Raw genomic sequence first — 26,430 nt, 5'->3', positions numbered from 1 at the left:
AATCCATTTCTATCAGTCGAATGCTTTGGGTAAAAATAGGTATGAGAACTTTTTTGCTTTGCTTCTGTTGCTCTTAATAACTTCATCTGTTGCCCGTTCACGCGGCTGTTGCATTGTTTGCGGTTCTGTAGATGCGGGTCGCGCACGTTGTGTGTGCAGAAGGGGCAATCCTGGGCACGTGGCGCTGTGCTCAGCACAGTTCTGAGAGGAATTTATTCTTTTTGTGTATTGGAGCAGTTCCCCGCATGCTTTCTGATACAGCGCTGCGTAGCCTCGGTGCTGTACGTTTGTTTTAGTTGTAGGAGCGATCCCATTAACTTTAAAATTTACTGCGGTGGAATTACTGGAATGAGGAGGGACAACTCGTGTCTAATGGTCTTTTTGGGATCAGTCTGACGTGATGGATGGCTTTTCAAGAGGTTTAGAATGACTCAGTCATGATTTTATAATGGAAACTGCTATCCTTTTGACAGTAAAACGGCATTTGAAACGCAGCACTTTCAAGTATATGACTAAAAGCATTGCTGCCTAATGACACATGTTTTATTTAATAATAATAAAAAAAGGAAATAAGCAATAAGTAAAATTGACTACAGTGCAATACTTGTTTGCTTTTGAGGTGTATTTTAAAAATTGTAATAAATAGTGGAAAACTGGCAAACTATCTTAAGCAGGACCGCTGACAGGCCGTCAGCTTACCTCATCATAAATGTCGACACCATTATTTGAGGCATAAAGCAGCTATTTGCAGATCAATTTACAGGTGGATAAACTGACAGGTACCATGGGGGAGCAGGAACAGCCAGTGGGCTCATCTAGCAGTTTCTGCCCCCTCCCTTCCCACTCCCACGGTTACCTCATGTTTCGGCCCCACCACAACGTTCCTCATCCATCTCCTTATCTGCTCTTCTGTTGCTGTGAAATAAGGAAACCAAATCTCACCAATAAAGATGTGTTTATTCTTTGTAGTAAATACAGAAATAAACATTTTGCAGCAAACAATGGGAGGGAAAGTGGGATTTCGTGAGTTGCTTCAGAAATCGGAAAGCAAGAACAACTTATTACATGATGTTCTCCAGTCTTGCTGGGTTTATGCTTTATTGTTCTCAGGATTTCTGTGTTGTTCCTGCAGAAGTCCTTGTTCCCACCATGCAGAGTTCTCAACCTGAGGGAGAGCAGCTGAGCAATAGTTCTGGGTCCTGCTGTGTTTCGGGTCTCAGTTGGAAGTGGGCTGGTAGACCCCTGGTATTTCTGACCTGGGGTTGTAAGTAAGTTTTTAGCTGTCCAGTAAGTCCTGCTACAAGTGTATCTTTCTCACTGCCCTAAGGGTTAGTGAGCTATGGGGCTTGATTTCAACCAGTGTGGTCTTGCACTAGGTACTTTTCCTTACTCAGACAATGTTAGAAAAATGCATAGAAATGCTATGTTAATGATTGTATCGGAATGAACCATTTTTTAAATAGCTTAGTCCTTACTGAAGTCACTTTCTTTGATCTGCTCTGTAAAGTTGCTATGTATTTTAATTCAGAAGCATTTTTTTCTTTGAAAATACATTTTGTATTTGACATGTCCGTGTATTTTGGGGGACAAATGGAACAGAGAGATGAATAGTCCTCTGTTCATATGGTGCTTGTTCCCTCACCTTGCTCTCTGGCTGCATGTGGAGGTGACAGATTTTGAGTGTTTGGTGCCCCAACAGCTCTCGTGGCTGGCTATGTTGACAGACTTGAGCACTGGCTCTCAGTAGCTTAGGTCTCTGTAGGGATTTATTACCCTTTTAGTCATCTTTTTGACCTATTATTATCACTTTCAGTCTCAGTTCTGGTATTTGCTCTGGCTTTGGTGAGTGCAGTATCTGAGTCTCTCCGAAGGTTTAAGGCGCTTATCCTCCTGGAGGTAGAAAGCAATTATCCCTATCTTCTGTGGGGAGGCTGATGGGGAAGGGACAGGAACACTGCCACTCACAGCCTTGCAGCACGTGGCTTCTGGGTTCAGGAGATGTGGGCAGGCTGCCCTGAGCTGTGCATATGGTCATAGCCTTCCTCTCCTTACAAATAGCAGTAAGATGCTTTGGGCCAGAAGTATTGCAGCATTCAGCACATACTGTGACGGTCCTGCTTGGGATGTGACAGTGGTGGAAAATGCTACCTTTTTTCCCCTCCTTCCTGGTATTTGAGCAGTGCAGGAGATATATAAGGAGTCTTTGGCTAGTTTGAGCTTCTCAGGTGACCATTAGTTGGCTGGATGAGAGAGATCTCTTGAAGAAGGTGATGTAGCATGTACTGTCATGGCAGGTTGGGGAATACTTCTATGAGAAGGTCTGTCAGCCTGAAAGACAGGGCAGTTCTTGTCCCTTTTCTTTCCCCTGGCAAGCTCCCAAGTAGGGTACCTTGTGGAGAGGAAATGGTTTTCCTTCTGGAAATTAAAAGCTACCTGCAAGCAGGTGTTTTCAGATGTGCTATTTGGAATTCAGGCATGTAAAATCCCTTGGGATTTACTCCAAGTCACCCAGAGAGCATGTAGAAGAGAGAGTGGGACCTTAGAATTGCAGGCTTCTGTGCCAACTGCTTCATTGCAGCATAGCAGGCAGTACTTGAAGCGTTTTGCAGATATATCTGCTCCTTGGTTCTCTGATTCGAGTCATTTACTGTAAGGAAGGATTTGGAGCAACTGGTTTGGACTTCGTAATTCTCTAAGGGACAGAGAAACTTCTGGGAATAGATTAATTATTCAGAATCGATAATGTGCATTTCACGATGTTTCTGGGTGGATCTGTATCAATTTCTGTTTTGTTGCCAAAACAGTGAAATTAGTTGAAATTAGCTTCATATGGGCCTTTATATTAATTTCTCCAAAATCCAGTCATTCTGTTACCCATCTAATGTTCATACACAATGTCTTCTTAAAATGTGTTGGCAGTCTGCTCTTCCCACTAGCAACTTCCACTTTCTTCCTTCTGAAATAGAAGGGATAAGCTGTCAACCCCCTGAAAAGCCAGTAGATCATCTTAAACATTTTTTTTTTGCTCCCAAATGCTATCTAAGCATTATGTCAGTTCCTTTTTTTTCTACTTGAGTGAACTCAGTGGCAGCAGAGTAGTCATTATTGTCAACAGGAAGGCTTTATTGGTGCTGGACAGTGAGGTCTTGCAAGTCCACTGGTAGTGAAAGCTGACAGCCTTGACAGCTCTGGATGTGTCTGGTGAGTTTCTTTCCTCTTGTTGCATCTAGTTACGTGCACAACAGAATTTGATGCCAATGTCTTTGAGGACCTGTTTTCAGAGCAGAGATCAAGTTGCTTGTAGTTGGCAATGTTCTGAATTAGGGCAAAATGTGAGATTTCATTTCAACACCGCCAGCAGGTGGTTTGATTGCATTGGGAATCTGTTGGGATTTTAGGGCTTCACTTTGTGTGTGCTTAATGAGGTGCTTGATTTAAGTAGTGTCTCAAAGAAATAGGCTCTGTCCTTCAGCCACTTGCAGAGACCTCGGTAGTGGTTGGAGGGTCTGCGGGCAGTGCTGGTGTTTTCTTACTCCACTCAGACTTCTGTGATTCTTGCTGGCAGTTTTGCCTTCTCAGTGGAAGCTTCTTTCTGGTTGCCAATAGCGAGGTGTTAATAATTTCCCCCAGTACTGTTTGCCACAACCAGCCTCAGTCTGGAGAGATGCTGCTGTGTTGGTACGGTATTGTTTCCAGTCAGTCTTACGAGTGGGGCTAGGGAACATTTTACTGACTTTCTCTCTTCCTTCACCCTAAATATATCTATTTTTAAATTAAATAGTGGTTTTGGTAGAAGTTTGCCATTAAAAAAAAAAAAAAAGTGAACCATACTGGAAATTAAGTTTCCACGTACTTTGATGTCAAGTTAATAAATGTGCAAATGATTGCCTCTTGCCTTCAGTGCAAATCCTTATAAGGGGAAAAAGCTGTGGTTTCCTATTTGTTTTTTTTCCTATCTGTTCAGTAAAGCAGAAGTGAGCTTATTGTCCCAGTCCCGAGTGCTATGGCCAGTGCTGTGCCTGTGGAAAAAACACAGCTAACCCAAATAACTTTGACTAAGGGCAGTATACACTCCTTGTAAACAGTACATTCAAACAGCAATTATCTGGTGTTTTTTGCATTATGTCTGTAATGTTTTCTGGCCATTGTTACGATTGCTATTGTCCATCTGCCTTCAAAACCTATGAATCCGTGATGTAGATTCTAGCATTTTGGCACTTGCTATAAAAGGGAATCATTAGAAAGCTAACAGCAGAACAAAGCCAAAGTAATAAAATATAAATCTGCAGTTAATATTAGTTTGCAAGTTCATTAAGTAGTGTATTTTTTTCTTCCTCCAGTGGGCTATAAATAATAGGTACTGCTACAGCTTGCACTCTGCTGTAGCTGCTTTCCACTGCTGGAAGTATTTCTGAGGTTCTTTCCTGCTTGTTTTTGTCCAAAAGCAGTGTAGCTAATTAATACAAAACATCTGCTCCCCAGTGACTTTGATTCCTTACAGGAGTTTATTTTTTTCATTTGTTTTGCTATCTTGGACTATTTTTGACTGTCAGTCATTGGAGCGCCTTGGATTTATACTTTTTGAGGAAATATTTGGCAGAATTGGGAAAACAGTTGGAAAACGAATGGCAACAATACTGCAATAAAACAAGCAAAGATTTATGAAGCAGCGAAACTTTGACTCGTGATGATGAAGAGTCCTCTGCAGTCAATGTACCCTGGTGTGCTGTGAACTCCAGGCGTGCAGGAGGAAGGACAGGGAGGTATGCAGTATAAGGAGAAACCAGCTTTGCTAACGGTGATGAGTTTGGCAGCTCTACCCCCTGCCTCGGGCTGGGAGAGAGAGGAGAGCGGAGGTGCAAGGTTTGGTGGAGATCTTGAGATGCTATTCAGGAGACCTCCTGATGAGGTCTTGTCACGCACCTTGACCCCCATCCAACAGAGCATTTCACTTCATGTTTAATTTATAGCGTGTGAATATTCCCTTGAGAAGTTTCTCACGACTGTTTTAAATGGAGTTGCTCCCACAAGCTCTGAGTGTTGGGTCAGAGCTGGGGCTACCTTGATTTAGCTCTGACCTTTCGTTGGATGGCTACATCCCATGGAGTACAGTGCAGAGGAGGCCAAGAGCTGCAGGAGGAGCCTTGCGGATGCAGGAGCACTTACTGGATTTGCACCTCTTTTCATATGGGAGTTCAGACTTGGGTTACTGAAAACAGTGCTCAGATTCCTGTGGAATTCATAACAAATGTATTAAAGCAGTGTTTTGTTTCAGTTTTTTAAAACCAAAACGCTTTCTTTCAAATGCTTTTCTTCAAAAATGTCCTACTTAGGAAATTGTGATGTTTTGAAATATTCATGCGGGCTTTAAGGGGAGGTTTCTTTACTCTTGCTCATGTTGTGATGGGATATTGATTTGGTCAAAGAGGATATTTTTCTCTCCTGCTTTAGTTGTATTTCAGTGAAATAATAAAAGCAGATGGATATGGCTTTACAGCTTTGTGGTATAAACTGTCAGGTCATGATAGCCTGACTGTTTTGCCCGTTCCAGAGTGATTTCTCGTTAATAACTTCATCAGGCTGCGCCATGTGGTAAATCCTTTGCCTTCAAGTGGTAAGAGTGTGTGGTATCTAAGGAGTAACAGGCTATAGGCCCAAAGACTATTGCAGCCCATAAGAGTCAAGTCTTTCATATTCCTGTGTGAGCCATGAATGTTCTTCTGGTAGATCCTTGGATGCTAAAATGGCAGGAGGACATGTGCCTGGCAAGTTGAGAAGCACTCAACGTTTGATCCTGCTGGTGGGGGGATTTTTGTTTTTCAAGCTGCTTTCTTTTCCCTTTTGAAACTTGAGCAGAGCAATTGAAACTGCTTCAGCTGATCCTGTTCCAGACTAGAGCTAGAGAAGCCATCTCACTTAGGTGGTGTGACTGAAGTCATGAGTTGGTGGCTTCAACCTCAGACCTTGTGCTATTGTGATAGCACTGCCCTGCTTTCAGTTGTGCCATCTGATGCTGCCACACAGCACTGTGTACTAGGTGGTTGCATCAGATGTGATGCTCTGCTGTGTGGGCAGGTGCGTTGGCTTAGGTCAGCGTTGAATGCTATCAGCTTTGGCATTTCTATGCTTCCTTCTAGCCACAATCCCAGCGTAGTCATGGTGAAGCTGCTAAATGCCTATTGGATGAACATGATGAGGACATCTGAATGAAAAGTCAGATCCAGTCTCCCACCAGAGATTCGTGAGTGAAAGGACAGCAGTAATTCACCAGCTAGAGTTCAGGGCAGAGGTTTAGTTCACTTCTGGTTTTGTTCCAACTTGATTGTTCATCCGTAGTAAGCAGTCTATCTGAGAACAAGAGTGTATGCAAATTCCCTCGACTAATATTCTGTATTAAAAAAAAAAAAAAAGAAAAGGGAAAAAAGGCTGTGGTATGACTTTAGACTTAATCATCATTTATCCTACCCTGAAGGCATGGAAGTTAATGATGATATAGATCTGTGTGGTTTTGTGTTCCCCTTGACTGAGCATTAGAAATAATTAGGGCTTGTGGGATGGATGCACTGCTGGTGGAGATGAGCAAAACACATTTTTGAATCAATGTATGTGGCTCTTCCAAGTTCTCTGGCAAAGATACAGGTGCTAAGTGTGTACTTATTGGCTCTGAGGTTTCTTGCTTGTTGAGACACATCTAGCTGATGCTGAAGAGAAAGGAAGTGAGAATAAATGAGTTCTGTTCCTTTGGAAGTTCTTAAGGTGATGGGGTAAGCAGAGTTGCTAGCAATTTCTGGAGAGCCTTCTTCCGTGGGATGAGCTCCCCCGCATCCCGAGGGCTGCTGAGTGTGGGTCTGGGCTGTGCCAAGGACACCCGAGCTGTACAGCAGCTGACATTGACCCTCCTGAAGGATGTGAGCCTTAAGCACATCGTTGCGGATTTTCCTAAATTACCACCTCCTGACAACAGAACATTTGGTAATTAGACAGCAGTGGCCAAATGCCTGCTGCTGGTTGTCACAGGTTTGATGGGGAGGAACTGCTTCCGCTGCTCCTGAGGAGATCTGTAGTCCTTTTTTTAATCCTGTTGTGGGTCAAACCAGAGGGACTTTGAGCTATTTTTATTCAGGTGCAGAAAAGCTTCACATGATGAGTGGTGAAAGCATCTCATTAGGATAGCACCAGCTCTTTGGGGAAAAAACTGTTTTAGCAGAGAATTTACACGCCGTAGCTATGTACTTTACCTGCCATTTGCCCACCGTTTTTCTCCTAGCCCGGCCAATCTGCCTAAAAGCTGTTTCAGCAATCTGCAGTTTCTTAACAAAAGCCATTTCAGCAAAAATGACATTGCTGCTGGGGTTGGGAAGGAGGGGAGGGCGACACCGTCACCCTGTGCGGGCGCTCCTGCAGCTGAGACCTCGCGGGATCCTCCCTGGGATGTGGCCGCGGGGCTCCGGCCTGCTCTGGGGAGGAATCAGGATGCATTTGGGTGCCGGCAGTGTTGCAAGTCCATAATGTGTTTCCTGGAGATGGCTGGGTGGGTGCTGGTGAGGAAAATGCAGAAGCCTTGTGTCTAGGTGGAGCGGTGTAATTTCTGTTTATGTAGGAATTTCTGGGATTCTGAAAGCAAAACATTTCCGTCTTTGCAGGCAATTTAGCACCACTACTAACTGAATACGTTCCTCAGCAGATCGATACAGTGCAGTATTTTAGAAGATATACTGTGAAGGCAATTCTGTGCTGAGGCCCATGGGGCACGCCGTGACTGAGAAGGCCCCGTCACGCAGGGAGCTTTTCGAGTCTCCATCCAGAGCAGCCTAGAGCTTAATGCCACTGGTGGCTTTTGTTCTCTTGGCATGAATTTCAGGTTGCTGCACTGTGCCTGCCAAAAGGTGCATATCATCCCTCCCTGTTTACTTTGCTCTGTTTAGAATCCTATTGAAAAAAGAGAGGAAATGTCTTTTTCTCTAACTGGAGATTTAGTATTTAGCTCTGCTGGCTGATTTGCCGATAGAAAAATTCCCACTGACTTGAGTTAGAGTTGAATGGATTGCATTATCTTTTCATATGCAGAAAATTATTTTGAAATTGAAGTTAATAACAGCAATTTAAAAATTGTCATTGTTGGATAATACAATATTTATTTTTATCATGTTCTTTTTATGATCTGATGTTTGAGTAAAAGCACTTCTCCTGCTTTTTGCTTAATTAGCATGTCATGAAGAACTTTGTGGCATCAAACATGCCATCTAATTACATTCATTAGTAGCATCTTCGGGACAAGTTTTAATTAAGTTGTACAATGTAGATCAATACTTGTTTTGCATCCATTGCATTTTACAACAGGAATATACTCTTCTGCACAGTTTAATTACAGTGACTGTAATAGGAGGAATTTGGGTAACCTGCCATTTTGTTGGCAGGTTTCTCTTTTTTGAAATGGTTTACAGCTATAATATAGGACATGTTTGTTACATGTCCTATTTTGAAGAATATTTTAACATCACCTTTGTGATCTCAGTGAGAAAATGCAGTAAGATTAGGAGCTCTTGGGCTCTGGTCTTTGACTTCAGCTGAAGCAGGGATAGGAGATAGCCTGAAGACACATCAGGAGGGCAAAAGCTGGCCATTACTGGGTGGCATCTGTAAGGGTGGATGAAAGCAATACACTTACTTTACTTAGGCTGTGCCGTTGAAAGCCACCTAATTTTGCTTCCCTATTATGAACATATTTCAGTAAAACCCTTCAATTTTGATTCTGGTGAACATCCTCTGATTTGGTAGCATTCTGAGCACCCAAGTGTGGTTTCTGTTTTGGAAACAATACCCAGATGAGGCAGAAAATCTCTGTGTTCTAATGATAGCATGCTGGATTAATGATTGCATACACTGCAGATATCCACGTAGACGAATCTTCTTTAAGCGTCTGGCGCCAGGGCTGGGGACGAATTTCCCTACCTGTTGTGTTTTGGCTGTTTTTGTGTTTAGTGAACTGTAGTTGACAGCTTTTGGTATAACACAATGATTCCGAGGAAACTTTGTCGCAATACAATGATCAAGACAAAATTGATACTGAAAACATTGTTTTTCAAGCTACATCTGTTGTCTAATCTTCATTCGTTTTTTTTAATATTCCTTAAAATTTCAAAGGAAGATGACTTCTATTTTAATATAATGTATGTCTAGTTTTATTATTTGTGCCTCTGTATGTGTAATAAAGTTTGCTATTAAGCTCTTGTGCTTCTGTACATTCAGGTCATTGACTCTTTAGGGAAAAATAGACACTCTGAAGTGGAATGCCAATTACAGGAACTTGATGAGTCTATTTCTTGTCACAGAGAGCAGGTACTCTCTAAATACTGTATTTATGATGTCTGAGGTAATCAGTTGGCAATGTTTTATTTTTGTTGATGGTGCATTGCAGCAGGGCGACCTGTGCTGATGTAGAGGTCTGTATGCCTTGGGTTTGCTCTGGTGCATCTGTCCGAGTAGAAATGAACCTGAGATGAATACCAGGGTTGAGAATTGATATTCCCATTCTTTCTGCTTGTATGTACATGCTATTTCTTTTCTCTACCAATTTTTAAGTACCCAAATAAATGGGCTTGTTTCTAAAGGACTGAGCATGTATCCTCCTTCTCTTGTTTCCAGCTTGTTCTTGGGTTAGCTCATCTTCAGCCTGAAAGTCTTGAAGTCTGACTTCCTGTGGGATTTCTAAACAATGCATACTTTGGAGACCATGAATTGAAGGCTTGGGGAAATTGGTTTCTTTTTAGGATGAACGTTGGTGCAAAAATGAGGTTGTGTTATGCAGATAAATATACTGTGGAAAGCAAGAATTAGAGCTTTAAGGATTTTTGTGCTTTGTAAAGTAGACTCCTCTTAGACTGAGTTTCTGTATAACAGCTATTGATTGGGAGGCTAGTTCTTAATTTGAGAGACTGAAAGTCCTGAGCACAGGAGATGGCACTGGAAAGCTTGGCACCAAAAGCTACTGTAATTTTCCTCAGCTGAATTAACTGTGTGTAGATATTATATTTTTCTAATTATTTCATGCTTTGTACTCAGTATTTCAGGAAATATGAGGGGAAATATTATAAGCTTGAGGGTAATTTTTATTGTTCTTTATTGTAAGTTGTTTGTTAATTGCTTTTGACTTAACAGAACCACTGTATTTTGGGGGAGGAGGGAGGGACAATCCCTTGGATGTGTTTTAATGAAACTGTCATGTTGGAACAACATGCAAGGGGGAGAAAAGAATAGATTCCTGATAACTATAATACTGTCTTACTTCCATGTAAAGTACTTCAAAACTTGAGTCCGTGATAACCAGGGTACTCTGCATGTTGTTTCTTGTTTTGTGTTTGTCTTAAAGGCTTGGTTATGCTAAGGACTGTACCACCGTAGAAGAAATACATGTGTATCTGCTGTATGCCTTATACAGAGTATATGTAGTTACTTCCCTCCCAGAAAGAACTTAAACCCAAAGAACTTAAAGCAAGAGTCTGGACCTTGTAGAAATTTAGAGCATGTGCAACTTCCAGTTGCAGATCTCAAAGGGTACGACCTCATTGTTAGAGGAGTTACTGCACTGTTGTTTTGTCTTACAAAAACACAGCTTCCTTGGTTAATTATAAACAGCCTATTTGCCATAGCCACCCAAATCATGAAATATTTACTGAAATTTATAATACATACACCTTACCAGTTTTTTTCTTACTTTCAGTGAATTTACTGGACTCACGCACAGTAATGGGGGATCTAGGATGGATAGCCTACCCAAAAAATGGGGTAAGTCTCTGTTGTTGTTTGCTTTTGCACTCACAAATTACACTAATCGTTTCCATTCGGAAAGTAGACTACTGGGTTTAAAAACTCCCTGGAGTGATTTGTCTGCAGTGGAAGGAAAAATACATAAAACAACGTGCTGGGACTGGAAAAATGGAGCTGTGTAGCTGGGGGATTGATTTATTTATGCAGTAGATCCAGCCACAAATATTTTAAGAAAAAAAGAAAAAGTGAGTTAATCCCCTCGCTCATCTCCTCACCAACAAAACCACGAGATTATATAAACTTAAGCGATGAATTCTGGTTCTTTACTTGAGCATGTGGGGTAAATGTACAGCAGTTTTCTGCAAATTTTCTTTTAAAACACAGGGTTTGGAACATTACTGTTAACTTTAAATGAAGAGGGCTGTTCAGGCTCCAGATAAAATTTTGGCAGCTGATAACTCTGGAACAGGAGGTGAGTTTTAAGCAACTTGAAGAGTCTACGTTCCTTCCAGTAACTGTTCTGAGGGCTGAAGGAGCCTGGCTTCCTAATTTAATACCAGAAATAGTTATGGAGTCTGGGTATGTTAAGACTCATCAATGTGTCCACTTGGCCTGACTGAATCGTATGACCAGAATTCACAAGAATTGGTTTGGCTGTAGCACCCTTGATGCTGTGCTATAACAGAGAACTTTGATAGTCTTGCACGCTGTTGCGTATTCCTGTCAATTCCTGGGATACAGAAGCAATGTCTGATGTTTCCTGAGATAGAAATGCTGCATAGCTGTGCTCTCTGATAAAGCAGCTTTCAGGAATGTGGTATTCCAGAGTTTTAGATACCAGGTGAAATGGGCTGCAGAATTGTCTTGCACTCCAGTTCGACTGCCATAAAACATGGTGGCAATGTTTGTATAGTGTAGCCAACCCTGTGCATAAATAATATAGACTGAATTACAGTCTGGCTTTCTGTATTTTGTGCAGATAAAAGGTAGTAGAAATGTCAGCCTCACTAAGACAAGTTACGTGCTTCCAGGCCCTGGTTATGGGAGAAATGTAAAAGCACATGGGGAGCTTAGTTCATCCTGAAGCCAGTTCAGCTACATCACGTTGTTGTCCAAGTCGATAGCAATATATTTTTTTCTCTTGATTTAAAGATGAGAACTGAACTTGCTCCCCTTGCATATGTGGGCATCAGAATAACTAGTTCCAGATGTGCAGGCAGAGCCTCATGTTGGTGCTATGTCAAACTACAAAGATTCTGATGTCTACTTCTTAATGTCCACTGTTTCCCTTCTGCGCATCTGTCAGTATTCTCCCTAGGCTATAAAGCAGTGGCTGTATAATCTCATGTCCTTGCAGGAATGTCAGTAGAGAAATAACTAAGCCTGAAGTGTTCAGAATATATCCAGATCTATATGTGTAGATGAGTAAATGAAAAGCTAAATATTCTATGTATAAGGCTCAATTGCTTTTTCATTATTTAGAGAAACTTTTTTATATTTACAAGCTGAGGTTCCGACCAGCACCTGGAAGTGCACTCATGAATGCCAAGTTAATGGTTACTGCCTCAATTGGGAGATTTTTTTCCTTGATTTAACTAATGCAAATAATAAATGAATCAGACAGTCAGTTTTTGAATTTTCAGAAATCTCTTGTTAATCTTCTTTGTTTTCATGGGACCATAAAAATCCATGAGCTTAGCCCAGTTGTCTCCTTTGGCCTAATATACTTGCCATGTTTTATAAATACTGGAGGAAAAAAAGGGCTTTCCAGACCTAATTCTTTAACCCCTTTATCTGCTCTCAGTCAGCTGTTCTGCAGTCATACTCATATAGGCTTGATTTAGAAATATATACATTTATATGTATACATTTAAGGTCTACCTTGTGTAAATATTTTAAGTTTTACTTCACTATTTGAATTTGCAAAAAGGTAGATAGTTTAGAGATAATGTAGGCAAGTTTGTTTGTTTGCTTGTTTGCTTGAGGTATATTTTTTCTCAGGACATCTAGCAATATTTGAAATGTCTGCACAGCTTCCAGTCAAGGAAAGGAGCAGAAATCTGACAGTATGTAACTGTATGTGTTGTATGTATGTAAGTGTAGTAACTTAAACTGTTTGGTAACAATTTCAGTGATGATGTAGTTCCAACTACAGATATGTTACATTTCGAAGCAACCTTCAACTCTGTTTTGATAATCCTCCACTTGATTTTTATTATGAATCTTAAGGAAATTAGTGTTTTTCTTAGAACCGCATCTGCTAGGAGATTATTGACAGCAGAGTTCGTCATGCAAAGAAAGTAAGCAATTTAGACTTTGTAGTTTTGTAGGAGTGCCCGGGAGAAGTCGTAAGTGCATCACAAGGCTTAAGGGGAGAAGTTTTGAGAACTTCTGTGTTTATTCTTGGAAGAAGAAAAAAAAAAAAGACTACAAAAGAGAACAGTGGGGTAAGAGGTTCAGTCATATGAAAAGAACTTGCTTCTGGCAGATTCTTTGTGGTAAGTGTCATATTCTAGATTTGTTTCAGATGTGTACCATGGTGGCTTTGTGTATTGAAGCTGTAAGTCTTTCCTTCCACGCTCCAGAGAGATCAAGCTGCACTCATTTAGCCTGCTGCTCACCTCATTTTTGCTGAACACAATGGAAAAAAACGCACTCTACCTTGGGAAATGAAGGGAGCAATGGGGGAAGGAGACTGACTGGCCAATCTGGAGACAAATTAGGCTTCAAACTACTTCTGCTTTGTAGCTGTAATTCCAAATAAAGCACCTCAGCTGCTTTAGTCCCTGTATGATCAGAAGACCTTGGTTTGCTGCAAAATAGCATGCACCAGGTTATCTTTGGAATAACAGGCTTTAGGGGAAAGGAGAGAAGCGCTTCAGGGCTGTCTTTGCAGAGCTTTGCCTAGCTAGGTGCTTATTTGGTACAGGTTTTGGCAGTGTCTGGTATTCTTTCAAGCTTGCATGGTTTCATTTTGTCTGCGGTTGTGGAAGACAAGAAAAATCTCCATGTGTATACATACACACAGGTGTAATTGTGTAGTGGAAATGCTAAGTCAGGGCTTGAAACAGTGAGTGAGCACCTGGTGGGAAGGCAGGGCTAACCCAGGGAAGCTCAGGTGCATGCAATGTACCTGAGTGATTAGAAGGGGTGGTGCTAAAATCTACCCCTTTCCAGACCACATCTAAGGGTTGGCAATAGAGGCAAGGTTATCTTGTTGGAGATCCCTGTGTACCTGAGGCCTTCTGAAAGTAAGTACATTCCTTTCTTTATTTCTGTGCCCATGGCTGTTGCATTTGAGCAAACCCTCACTGGTTGCAGCCTAGGACCTTGCTACTCTGCTGTCATTGCTGTGCTTTCCCTTATGTTACAATTTGTATATTTATGTATGTGGAGCGCTGAGAAACCAGCAGAAATGAAATGTGGCGTGGCCAAATGTACTTGGTGCGAGGAACCAGATGTTGTACAGGAGGAGATGCTTTTTTCTGTTGCTTTGCTCTAAATTAATGAATCCTAGTAGCATGGCTTTCTTGCTACCCCAGGAGGGCTTCCCTGGCAGTGCGGTGTTTGGCAACTTGCAGCAGTCGTATGTGGCTCTTAAGCCTGTTGTTCTATTTGTTGAAGCATGAGCAAAGCCCTCATGGGGTCTGCACAGTGATGGAGCTCAGAAAGGGGACCTTCTCCATGCCAGTGGTGCATGATCAGTGTGGAATTGCTATTCCTTTTGTAACTCATGAGTTGAGAATGTATCATGTTGCTACATGCCAGAGGGTCAATTCCTACTTTGTTTTGCACTGTAAGTTTACCTTAATCTGAAGAATGTTGTTGGAATCACTAGAGGTGATATCAGAAATATCACAAGTGTTTGGATCCCTCTTTATTAAAACATATGCTTCTGTAGCAAGCATCCAGAGCCTCTTTTACCTCCAGACTAATGTGGAGAACTACCACAACTGGGCATATCAGGGATTCATGTGCATTATATAGGGCTGTGATGCTGACCTACAAAAACTGCTTGTACATGCCTGTGCTAAGTATACTTTTTTTTATCAAATGGAGACTCCAAGTAGAAGGAACAACAGGAAGTACTGTGAGAAACAGCTGGGTCAGATCAGACAGTGTTTGTAGGCTGTATTGCTGCCTTTTCTCCTTTGACTTAGCAGGAGGCTCTGCAGGATGCATTTTGGCTCCCTGCAAAGCCATAGCTGGGGTAGAGGCTACAAAGAGCTCCAGGTAAGTCTGTGCTGTTCAGCCTCGGTCTGACCATGTAGAAACACAACCACTTCAACAGTAACCATGTAATTGCAAAAAATACTGATTAAAATCAATGCTTTTTAGATGGCTTGGTTTATTCACCAATTATGTCTGATCTGTTTCAGCGGCTATGATAGTGCTGATTTGCTTGCTTCAGATCATCCCTCCCTTCAGGATTTATTTTTAATAGTTATTTTTTTCCTCACTATTTTCTTGCCAAATTGGAGCACACCTGCTTTACTTATGCATCCTCCACCTCCCATTGATTTCCTTGAACTTCCTGTAGCTCAGAACAGGAAGGCTCCGTGGTCCTTGGAGTATTGGCTATGTGCTGTGGCTCATTGCACAGCTCCATGTTCTGGGTTTTTTTTAGGCTCAGACAGGAAAATAAACATGCACTAAGGAATCTTATCCTGTGGAGATGTTAGAGGATGCTGGGATCGCTCATAATTCTTTATTCATTGCAGAAAATGAGAGCGATAGCTGATTTTACTGCAAGAGGAAAAGCAGTTGCCCTGCTTTTGCTGGTCAATAAGGCCAAGTACTGAAAGCAGGAGGAGTAAATTCAGCCACACTAATTCTGCGAGTTGCTTGTCATTTATGTAGGATTGCAGTAGGCTTTATTTGATTATTTCATATTTATTTTGGAGGGGGTGGAGAGCAGCATTTCTGGCTCATTCTTTTGAGGACAGGTACCCTAGGGTGCCTCTTTGAAGTTAAAAATAATGGCGGTTTAGATTACTCAGCGTGGTTTGTGAATGCATTCATGTTTTTCTCTGTCGATCTCAGTTCAGATAGAGATTTTATACAGGAATCCTGGATTGGAAGCAGCGTTTGCCCTTGGGGTTAGAAATAAAATAAAGGGGAGGGATAGGGGGAATGAGAAGAGGAGGAGGATTGTTGGCACCATTGAGCTGTGTCATGTAGCTATGATTACAACTGGCATTTTCAGGGCAGTACTTTTTGGCAGCTCATGTTTTCTCTTGCAAATGCTGCTGCTCGGCTGTGACCAGTGCAGAAGAGGAAGCAGAGGGATACGTACTACGACAAGAATACATTTCTTATTGCAGCAGGGAGCGTGCTAGAGATTAAATACCTGAAAAACCTGGTGTTTGGCTGTTTATTTGCACATGCATTTGCTCACATAGATGTTAGAAAGAAACATAGTCCACATCTGCAAGTTATTTGAAGCCACCTCAAGTAATCCAAACCAAAGCTGTACTGGACATTTTTCACTGTATACAAGATGAGCATTTTTTTTACATGAGGAATTCCTGGGATGATATTGAGAGATAAAATACATGTGAGGGCATCGTTTTCCCCTAATATTCCTTATGGTAAAATGTAAAGTTTATATATATCTTACCTTCTGTCCTCTTTGAACGTCCCCCTTGTTTCTTATGTTCTTGTATAGTCATTTCGTATCCCGTGGTGATGTTTTCTTCCGCTTTTAGTATACCAGTGTGATAGATGCATGTTTGCATTGTATAGCATAATTGTAACAGAAGAATTTGAGCTTTGAGTCAGAAAAGACAGCAAGTTAATATTGCAGAACCTTTGTGATAATTAAACTAAATTACATTTGAGGTCATGTTTCAAACACTGAAAGCTCCCAGAGTTGGTAGAATTCAAGGGGAAAGGTGGACCCTGAGAGCTGAGTTCAGCCAGCTGACTGCTGATTGAATCTGCAGGTTTGCCTGTTGTGTAAGTAGCACTGCCAGTGCTTCTAGAGCTATATTTGTTTCACAGAGCTTGAATATACCAATGAAAATCTAAAAGATGCTGAGGTTTAGTAGGAGAAATGAGTGGTTCCTATTTGGAGAGGCTGACAGAGGTGGGTGGAGCAGCGAGTGTTGAACTGGCTCATAAAAGTCTTGAGGGATGTGGAGAAGAAGGGAATGTGCTGTTGCTCAGGATTGCAGTGGGTAGGACAAGAAAAGCAGGATTTATTTCAGCTAAGCTGATTCAGGTGAAATTTGATGGAAAGTACTTTGTCCTGCTCCAGCTTTGAGGCAGATAAGGCATTTCCTTCCCAGGAGGTCTCTGATAGCAGATCAGGCTGCTGTCTGTTTCTCTGGACAATTCATCCCTTCTGGAAGAACAGGCAGATGATCTGTTTTGACCTCTTCCAGCTCTACATACAAATGGCGGTGGATTGAGAGCACGTGTCCAGAGTGAGATCTGTCTATCTGATGGTTTTCTTTTTTTTCCTCCTTGCCTTGCTTATGAAGCACCTTTACTCATCTAACACCCTGTATTTAAGACCAGCTTTTCTAATGTCTGCAACATATTGCCTATGGTACGTAACTTCTTTTAGATTAGAGTACCTCATGCTGTAGAACAGCTTTCATTGAACCGCCTTGCTGTTCTATGCGTGTCCTTTCCCATGTCTTTCCTATCTGAAGTTAAATCTTCTCCACTTGTGCCTGCTCTTAATTTTTTGTTTTGGACTCTTATCTACCTGCTGTTTGTTTTATATGCTGTTGGCGTGAATCAAGCCTTTACTGGATAGCAGCATCTGGCAAGGCATTGGTCTGATTAAAAGAGATCAAAAATGCCTAGAATACTCTGAAATACTATAAAAATAAATTAATACTAGCAAGATTAAGAATAAAGCAAATCTTTATCTCTGTTAGAGCTGTGTTACTAGAATTATACACTATACTCTTGGTCTTGAAAATCCACCACAGAAGAATTGAAGGCTGATCCTTCAGTATATCTTTTTGTAAATACAGTTGTCAGCATTGGATTCCTCCACACAGGCTCATTGGGCAAACAATAATCTTCTTTCATGCTAAAAAGTCTTTTTTTCTCCAGTGTCTAAGAATTACGTTTGGGGATAAAAGAGCTTTGAAGAGCTTTATCTTCTAAAACCATTGTTTTCTCTGTTACTTTTGTGCCGGTTCCAGAAATATTGGTATCCAACAGTTAGGAACCGTACAATTAAAATGTATAAACATAGTGCTGTTGTGAAGAGTCTGAAATTTTGCAGGATAAAATATTATCATTATGGTACGCATGTGCCACAGCCCAGGGTTTATAAAATACGCATTAGGATTTTGTTTATGTTGATGGATTTGTACTACGTTACTTATGCTATTACTATTTCGTATCCTAATATATATGTATAAATCACTGGAGTACTTATGGTGTAATCACATAATCCGTTTATATGACTGAAAATGCGTTGGCCCTGGTCTTGCCCCCTTTGACGGCATGTAGTTTTATTCGGATTAATAGCTTTTTGGGGTAAATAAATTCAAGGCTGCAGTCTTGTGTTTTTATTTAGTGTTCTTTTTATAATGAGGGACAGTTGGTTTTCTTTTCATGGTACTCATTCAGGAAAAGCAGATCAGAAAGCATGAAAGAAAATGAGTGCAAACTTCAAGGGGAAAAAAACGTGTTAAGTTTTAGTCTAGAAGGTGAATATTTTAAAACGTAGAATGCCTGAAAATAGTGTGTAAAAACAGAAGCTGCTATTTTGTTTGTGGTTGCTTTGTGTATTGGACAGCAAAATTTGACAGTAGAAGTTGGGAGGTCCTTTTAAAGACCCGTTAGCCACCTTACAGCCAATAAGGAAAGCTTTTTGACAGGCTGCTGTATAAGTGCAAGTTCCTGTTATATGGCTATACAAGAAATAGTTCACAGCCAAATGTCTAAGGCTGTTCAAGGAGACCTTGATTTATTTTCAAGCTATTTAATGGGAATGATCAGATTTCTCAGAGGTGGAAAATGGCAGCTGTCCTGAGCCCTGCTTGCTGGTCCATGTGATAGGAACAGGGTGTCTTTTCAGTTACTGAACAGTATGCACACACATACATAATAGGAGGGTGGGGACTGGGTTTTTAGGCAGCCAAAGAAAGTGCTGCTATTTTACTTAGAATCTTTTTACCTCAAAATATTTTGGTTTCCTACGGTCCAATTTATCTTAGCTGTTTTGATAGCGGGGGAAGAAGCATGCTATGGTCTATTATTTAGTGTGCTTCACTAAAGCAGTCAGTATTCATGAGAGCTGTCAGTTTTAATGTTGACAGTGCTGTGGCAAAACAGATGTGAGATTAAGTACCCTGGTACACGTGGATGTAAATACATACTTCCAGGGATTGTGTCCTAGCTCTTTTTCAAAGAAAAGTGGTAGATTTCCAACCTTCTTTTAGGTTCTTCTCAACACAGATGATGAAATGCTGTTAAAGGGAATGTGGGTGACACCCAGCTATCAGTCATCTCTCTTCTACCCCTGTGATATTGTGCACTGCCTCACTGACATGATCGATTGCTTGCATCCCACAGACTGAGCAGTGAGTATAAAAGAATTGCAGAACATGATCGGATTCTGGAGTTCATTTCACTGCTGCTTCACCTGCCTTGACAGAGGGTTTGGAAAAAAAAGAGGCCTTGTTGTCCTATGAGGAATTGTGAACATCTAGGGGAGAGAACAGTTATTTTTCCCATGCATAATGGGAAACTAACGTTACTGACTTTTATTTTATTTTATCACTGAAATTGCATCAGTGATGTAGTGAAGATTTAGAGTTGGGAGTGGGACTTGCATAATACTGGGCTCCATCGTTGCCTGTTCAGACACTGAACAGACACTCTGGACACTGTGCAGAAATTGTAAGGAACAATCTATGAAGAAGTTCCCAGATAGCTGCAGGCAGGATCAGGCCCTGGGGTTGGTTGGAAGATGGCCCTGTACAAGAGTAGAAGCAGGTGCTCCCTGTTGTTTCAGTGCCCCAGGGGAGGGCCCACTGAGCAGGATACCTCTGGGGCAGCAGTGGTGAGAAGCTGACACTACTCATGTTTTTCTGAAAACTGAATATATCAGCCTAGGCTGAAAATGGCTCAATGCAGCTCTGGATTCACCTTCTGATGCTTTTCAAGAAGTGAAGTGGTAATAGATACCTGGTTCTTGCCAAAATTCTCTGATGAGCATTTGACTTGTACTTTCTTGCTTATTTGTCTCCTGCGTTGATTATTCCAGCAAATGCCAGGCCACTGCTTTGATTATATTGAGTTCTGATTTAATAAAATGACTGGTAGAGAAAATCAAATTGTTCTTTGTATTATGAGAACTGATGTTTAATTTGTAAGAGAAGCTATCCATTTTTAAAGCTAGTTTCGCTTCAGGAGAGTGCATCTTATTGACTTTTGGGGTAAATGAACTACCTATGTGTCGAAACACATCAAATAGTGTCCTGTAGATTTGTTACTGTGCTGAAGTAAGATGAACCAGAAGCTTGTGAAGTTGTGTGCTTTCTGAGGATAATTACCCTCCTTGGGATGCTTTTTCGCAGCATCAAAGGTAGAACTCTTGGCTTTGAAGCAGGGGAAGGACTGAACCCTTGTGCTGCACAAGTTCTCATTTGACTTCAGCGAAAATTTCTGGGGGTCAGTGACCTGTCCTTCATCTCACAGGATCTTCCAGTAGTATTATTTACCCATAGTATTGGCAGTCTCATAATGCTGTGCAGAAGATAATGCGGTATTTCTTAATGTGGTTTGAGACGCTGGTGTGCACTGTTAATCTGTTTGCAGTCCTGTTCCAGTGGTGAGGAATAGCTGCAGGCTTGGCTGCTCTCCTGCCTTGCCTTTGGCTAGATGAAGAATACATGAGTGAGCACCTCAGAATGGAAGAGCAGGTGATAACAGGACTTTGTTCTAACTTAAATATCTGTTTACTGAAAGTGATCGTACTGAGTTTGTTAATTCTAGGAGTTTGGATTTCTTCAATACGTGACAAGGATGAGCTGTTCCTAGGGAATGATCCTGCTAAAATGGTGAAATCCCAGCATCACAACTGTACCATGTGGAGCGGGGAAACTGCCTGTTACTGGAAAGGGGAAGTTGGTCTCACTGTTTTCTTCTAGCTTCAGAAGATTGAGCACCTCCTTGGTGCTGGCAGCCTTTTTCAGTGGGGCCTTCCTTTTTTTTTGTTTTTGTTAGCTTTGTGAGTTACCCTTGTATGTTCAGTCAGCAGAATCCCGATACTGACACTGTGGTTGTCCTGGCTTCTTGCTGGAGCCTTGGAGGTGTTCCTGAAGTTAACCATTGGAATTTTAGAAGGCCATCAAAATAATATGGCTGTGTATGACATCCATTTGGCATCGTTTACTCCTTGTTCAATCAACAGAAATGAACAGCAAAAATGTGGCCCTTGGTGTTCTGTTCGGAAACCTTGGGATGTTCAGTTTTGTTTCGTTAGCTTTATTTTCTTCCAGAAGTAGAAAGATGCATGCTTCAGTGTGCTTTGCCTTGGTTTCAAACCTCCCAGCTGTTTATGATTGGGCAGCTGTTGGAGCTCTATGCAAGACATAATTTTAAGTGCTGTTAGGTGTTGTGGGGCATGCACTGACTGTTCTAGTTGATTGCAATGCAAATGTATAGTAAGCCTGTAAATCATAGCAAGTGTCGTGATTAAAAATCATTACAATAACATAAGATTATTTAGTTTATTGCAAATCCTTCCAGACTACACAATTAAAATCGTAACCACAAGTATAATCCTGCGAGATAGTCACTTCATTACAGTCTCCTTCTGGTTTACTGTTTGTGTTGTTTTGATGCCAGATTGAATAACCGAATGTTCCTCTGTAGTTAACTTTAGTGGCAGCCTATTTTGCTTTCTTTTGTATCCCTGCTAATTGTGAAGTTTTTTTTTTTTAACATGGTGATTTCAGTTCTACTGCTAGGAAAATCAGCCTAAAATGATTAAAAGTTTTAGAAAAGAATTGCTTGGTTTCATGCCTATCACAATAGATGTTTTGTCAGATGATGAGAAAATAAGTGACTTGCAGCCATTGATACCTGGTGTTAGGTGCTGAGGTAGGTGGCTGGGAGCAGGTCAGTGGCTACAGTCATTTTGCTGCAGAGTTGCAGCATGGCTGATTTGAGCTGCTGAACAGGGGTGGAACAAATAGGTCACTTGGAAACAGATTTCAGACCAGATCAAGCCTTCTCCTGCAGTTTCAGATATTAATCTCCTTTCTGGTGTGGTGCCTTTTATTTTTTTTCTCCCAGCATGTTACACATCCTGTTTCCTGTGCAAAGAAAGTGTAAGTGGGATGAGGAGTGGCTTGTGCCAGTCGGGCAGAGCGCGATGACTCTGGGTGTTGGAGTGATTCTGATAAATGCCCAGATTGAGATAATCAAAGCCTACCAGGGGATTTGGTTGTTTCCCTACTTATTAATTTTAATGATAATTGAATATCAGTGCCCATTATGCAGGCTGTACAGCTCAGCTCCAAGCTTCCCAAGCCCTGTATATTCAATTTTAAGATCTTACTTATTCAGAGCCTGGTATACTTAATATAGAGGGGTGGTCTTGGTGCAGCCAGGCTGTATGGATAGGCGGGAGCTACTGTGTCCCTTGGAGTTGCAGTAATGCAGTCTGGCAGAGCCTGTTTCTCAGAGCTGTGCAAGTGTACTGAACTGGCAAATGTCTTTAGCCTCCAGGGGATTTGGTTATGATGCTGCCTGTATAATGTTTGTAAAAGGCTTCTGCTGTGAAGGGTTGGAGAGAAAGCAGGGAATCCCAAGCAGCCCTTACTTGGTGTTTGCAAAGCTGTTCTTTTGCCTATGCAAGCCCTTTGGGCTCCTCTCCTGTCTGCTCCTTTTGAGCTCTCCCACTTGTGGGCCCAGGTCTTCCCCCGCTAGCCTGGGACACCTTCCCCACAGCTCTGCAAGGGCAGGGCTCTCTGACACACAGGGAGTGAGTCCCTGTGCATCTCTGTAGGCATCACACAGTCTTCAGCAGAGTCAAGAATCTCCGAGCTGAGCTTTTTTTGGGTGAGAGGCTTTTCCCTTATGAATTCTGTGGTGCTTCTTCCCCTGCAGTACTATGCTAAGTGTCCCTGTTGAGCAAGAACAGAGTGAACAACTAAGGCCCAAGTTGGGTGTTTGTGCCATAGGTCTCTCCTGGGTTTTCTTCGTGAGAGGGGGCCTAAGTTGGCAGAGCCTAGAAGGTTTATTTAAAAAAAAAAAAAAACACAAAAACAAACAAAAAAAGACCAAGCAAACAAAACACATGGTCCAATTCCCATTTTATTATCTTTGTTTTGCCTGTTCAAAAATAAAGCAGCAAACAGAAAATAATGAAAACAAATCTTTTTCCACAGACAATGCTGTGACCAAAAAAGACTATTGCTTGGCAAATTTCCTTTCTGTGCTCTGCACGCAGACTTAAATCAGAGAACTGCACTACCATTCTCCTTTCTTACAGTCTAAATACATAAGTAATCAAAATGAAAATAGGAAAGAAAGTTAGGCGACTCCCCGCTGTTCAAATATGTTAATTGCAAACTATTGACATTCTAGTCATGCTGTTTCTTACTGACTTATAGTTTCCTTGCTTGTGAAGTAAAACAATCAATTAAAAACACTATCTAAGTATTAGCTAGTTTTCATTTAGGAATAAGAGATATATGAATGAGTGAGCTGAAGATAATGGTGGCTTCATTGGATTTAAGGCCAGTGGGGTTATTGCAGTTATGTAGGTTGATCTCCTGTGGCATGCACGGGGTGGAAACTTGTACAGGGGTCCTTGTAACAGGTCTGCAACTTTGCTTTGACCTACACTGTATCTTTTGGAGATTGATTTCTGCTTTGATTAAAGACTTCTTGTGGGGAGTATGCCCTGTTCCTTTGTCTCTTGTGCCAACAGCAAGCTGTTCTTGTTGCAAAACAAATATTTCTAGCCTGAATTAGTCAAATTTCAGTTCTCACTGCCTTCTCCTGCTAATTTTACAAATGCCTACTCATTATTTTTCTTCTTCTCTTCCCCTGGCCCTTTTCAGGCAATTAGAGGCCACAAGCAGATCTCTTGTTTGCTTATTTGTTTTACAGATTTCTTCAGCTGTAAAAGCAGGCTTTTGATCTCTAGAGTTGTTGTGGACTTCCTTTTCTGGGCCCTTTACAATCTATCGATGTCCTTTTTGAAGTGGTGCCATTTGAAGTGAGAGCAGATTTTCCAACAGTGGCCTTAGTAAAGCACTGCATTATCTTCTTGTTTACTCTGTAAGGCAAATGGATCAAGAAAATCACCCCTGAGCTGGAAGCCAAGTAGAAAGCAAGCAGCATTTCAGTGGTTGTTCAGGTGGATGCTGTGACAGAGGAGCTGGAGTATGGTACCATATGTGTCTACGACCAGAAGCCATGAGCAGGAGCTGTGCTGGAGCTTCTAGTATCAGCTGGACACTTGTTATTTTGGAAGGGGGTTGCAAAGGAGATTGTGCATTGATCACTGTGTGAGCGTCTTGTTTGCACTGTTTCTGGTAGGGTGAAAGGTTCCTGTTACTGGGAAAAATGTTATCCTGCAGCCTCCCAAAGATCTAGGAGAGGTAGGGTTCAGTCCTTGGCTCAGCACAGCCTTAGTGCAGGTAAAGGCTTCATGTCCTCAAAGCCAAACCCCGTGCAGTTTCTTGGGATGCCACATTCCTGAACAAAACAGATTTGTGCACACAATGCCTACACTTGGGTGTGAACGCATACATGGCACATGCTGTAGAGGGACAGGTGATAGCTTTAAAATGTGTGTGGTAAGGAGACAGTGTGGGAGAAGGCAGGGAGAAGCTGTAAAGATGCAACAGTAGTTTTTTTTATCTTTTTCCTAAATTGTGTGTTCTGTTGGCATAAAGTTTCATTCACTGCTTAGCGCTTGAAATTTCTTTGTGCATCACAACTTATGGGCAAGGGCACTCCTTATAAAAAGCTTTAGACATTGTGCAGTATGGGGGCAACTTTTCAACATCTGAGTGCCACTTCTTTAGTGTTACAACTTTCTGTGGATGTGCGTTTCAGTTAACCAGGTAACCTGGAGAAGTGCTGTTTCCTATGCTAATTAGCTCTTCCCAGGAGAATTTAACATTCTGTTTATTTTTATAGTGCATTCATTCATCTCTTCCCTTTCAAATTTCAACACGTTGTGAAACGTATCCTGTTCTAGTCAGAGGAACAAGTTTGAAGCTGAAGAGACAAAGACTGAAAGGGGATTGATTTCATGGTTTAACTGCTAAATAATAATGAAACTGGGTTTGTAATTTCATGTTTGTGTGAAGTGGTCAATCTGTTCATCCTGTAGTGACAGCAAGCTGTAGAATAGGAATAAATAATCATCTTGTTTGCATGCCGAGTAGCGCCTTTCTTCCAGAGGACTCCTGAATTTCTGGTGAAACGAACTGTTTTAAATAATCTTCAGGCTACAGGTGAGGATTATCTTGCCTGGCAGTAAAATACTATTGCTGTGGTTCAGCTGTGTTACATCTGCAAGGTGCACAAATCTGAGAGCTGCTTGCATTCAGCAATGTGTTGGCTGTGCAGATGTCCCTTGTGTGGATACATGGAGTCCTTGCTTGCGGTTCTGAGTGGCCCTTGGTGAGTCCAAGAGAAGAAGTGCTGAATATATATATCTATATATATATATAACCATATATATCTGGTTAAGCTGAAATACAGCTTAACCAGATCTCCCTTTGAAGGCTTCAAGTAAGGGCTCAACTCCTGTGGCAAGTTCTCCATGTGGTTGTCTATCCTCAGCACATAAAATGACGAAACTCTCCCATACCTTCTTCAGAAGTTTTAAACTTCTGGTAAAACAGTTTTCCCTGATTTTGCAATATCACAGCTGTTTGCTGAGGCAGCATTTATGTTTGAACTGCAGACTTATCAGCTCAGTGTTTAGCAAGTTATTGTATTTGTGTTCCTGGCCATGGCATGTTGATACTCAATTGGGTTTTTTTTTTTCAGAGGATGTCAGAGACCCAGGAAGAGCAGATGGAGTGGTGTCAGGTTGTGGGTCAGGAAAAATGACTGATGAAATATAGAACCTCTTTGGAAATGCATCTCCCCTGAGATGGTTTGGGCATAGGATATCCGTCATTTAACAACCCCTTGCCCCCTAAAAACAAACACAGAAACCACCACCACATCCACTTCTTTTCAGCAATGGTGGTGATACAGTGGCACAGGCCGCCCAGGGTGGTGGTAGAGTCACCGTCCCTGGAGGTGTTCAAGAAATGTGCAGATGTGGCACTGAGAGACGTGGTCAGTGGGGATGGGCTGCGAGTTGGACTGGATGATCTTAGTGGTCTTTTTCAACCTTAATAATGCTATGAATCTGTTTCTTCTTCCACGTTTAAGGACACACCAAGGGCCAGACTGCATCTCGGTCTTGTATGTTGACATCCCTGATATTTCAGTTCTATATTTAAGAAGTAACAAGTCTGTTGCAGTGGGAATTAAATCCCATGGAATAAGAAGTAACTAAAAGTTACATTATGTTGTAAAATAAGCATGACAAGCAACCACATGTATAATTTATTGCCTATACCGGGTAAGTACTTAACAGTCATAATAAACACATTCTGTTCATTCATTTTTAGAACTTAGCTTACTGATTCAGTCCATAACTAA

General features: G+C 41.5%; 1 protein-coding gene across 10 annotated transcripts in view; it reads left to right on the top strand.

The window, feature by feature from the left end:
- Positions 1–26,430, top strand: part of EPHA5 (EPH receptor A5) — a 201,431-nt gene that overhangs the window by 3,525 nt on the left and 171,476 nt on the right. For all 10 annotated transcript variants that reach the window (XM_015276151.4, XM_040698733.2, XM_015276150.4 and 7 more), the window contains exon 2: positions 10,721–10,785. In XM_015276151.4, coding sequence (XP_015131637.2) covers positions 10,721–10,785 — 65 coding nt within the window. The remainder of the gene's footprint in view (positions 1–10,720; positions 10,786–26,430) is intronic.

Source organism: Gallus gallus, chromosome 4 (assembly GCF_016699485.2).
Source record: "Gallus gallus isolate bGalGal1 chromosome 4, bGalGal1.mat.broiler.GRCg7b, whole genome shotgun sequence".
NCBI lineage: Eukaryota > Metazoa > Chordata > Aves > Galliformes > Phasianidae > Gallus > Gallus gallus.
Note: the sequence above shows the minus strand (reverse complement) of the source record. Positions and strands in the feature narration are given on the sequence as shown.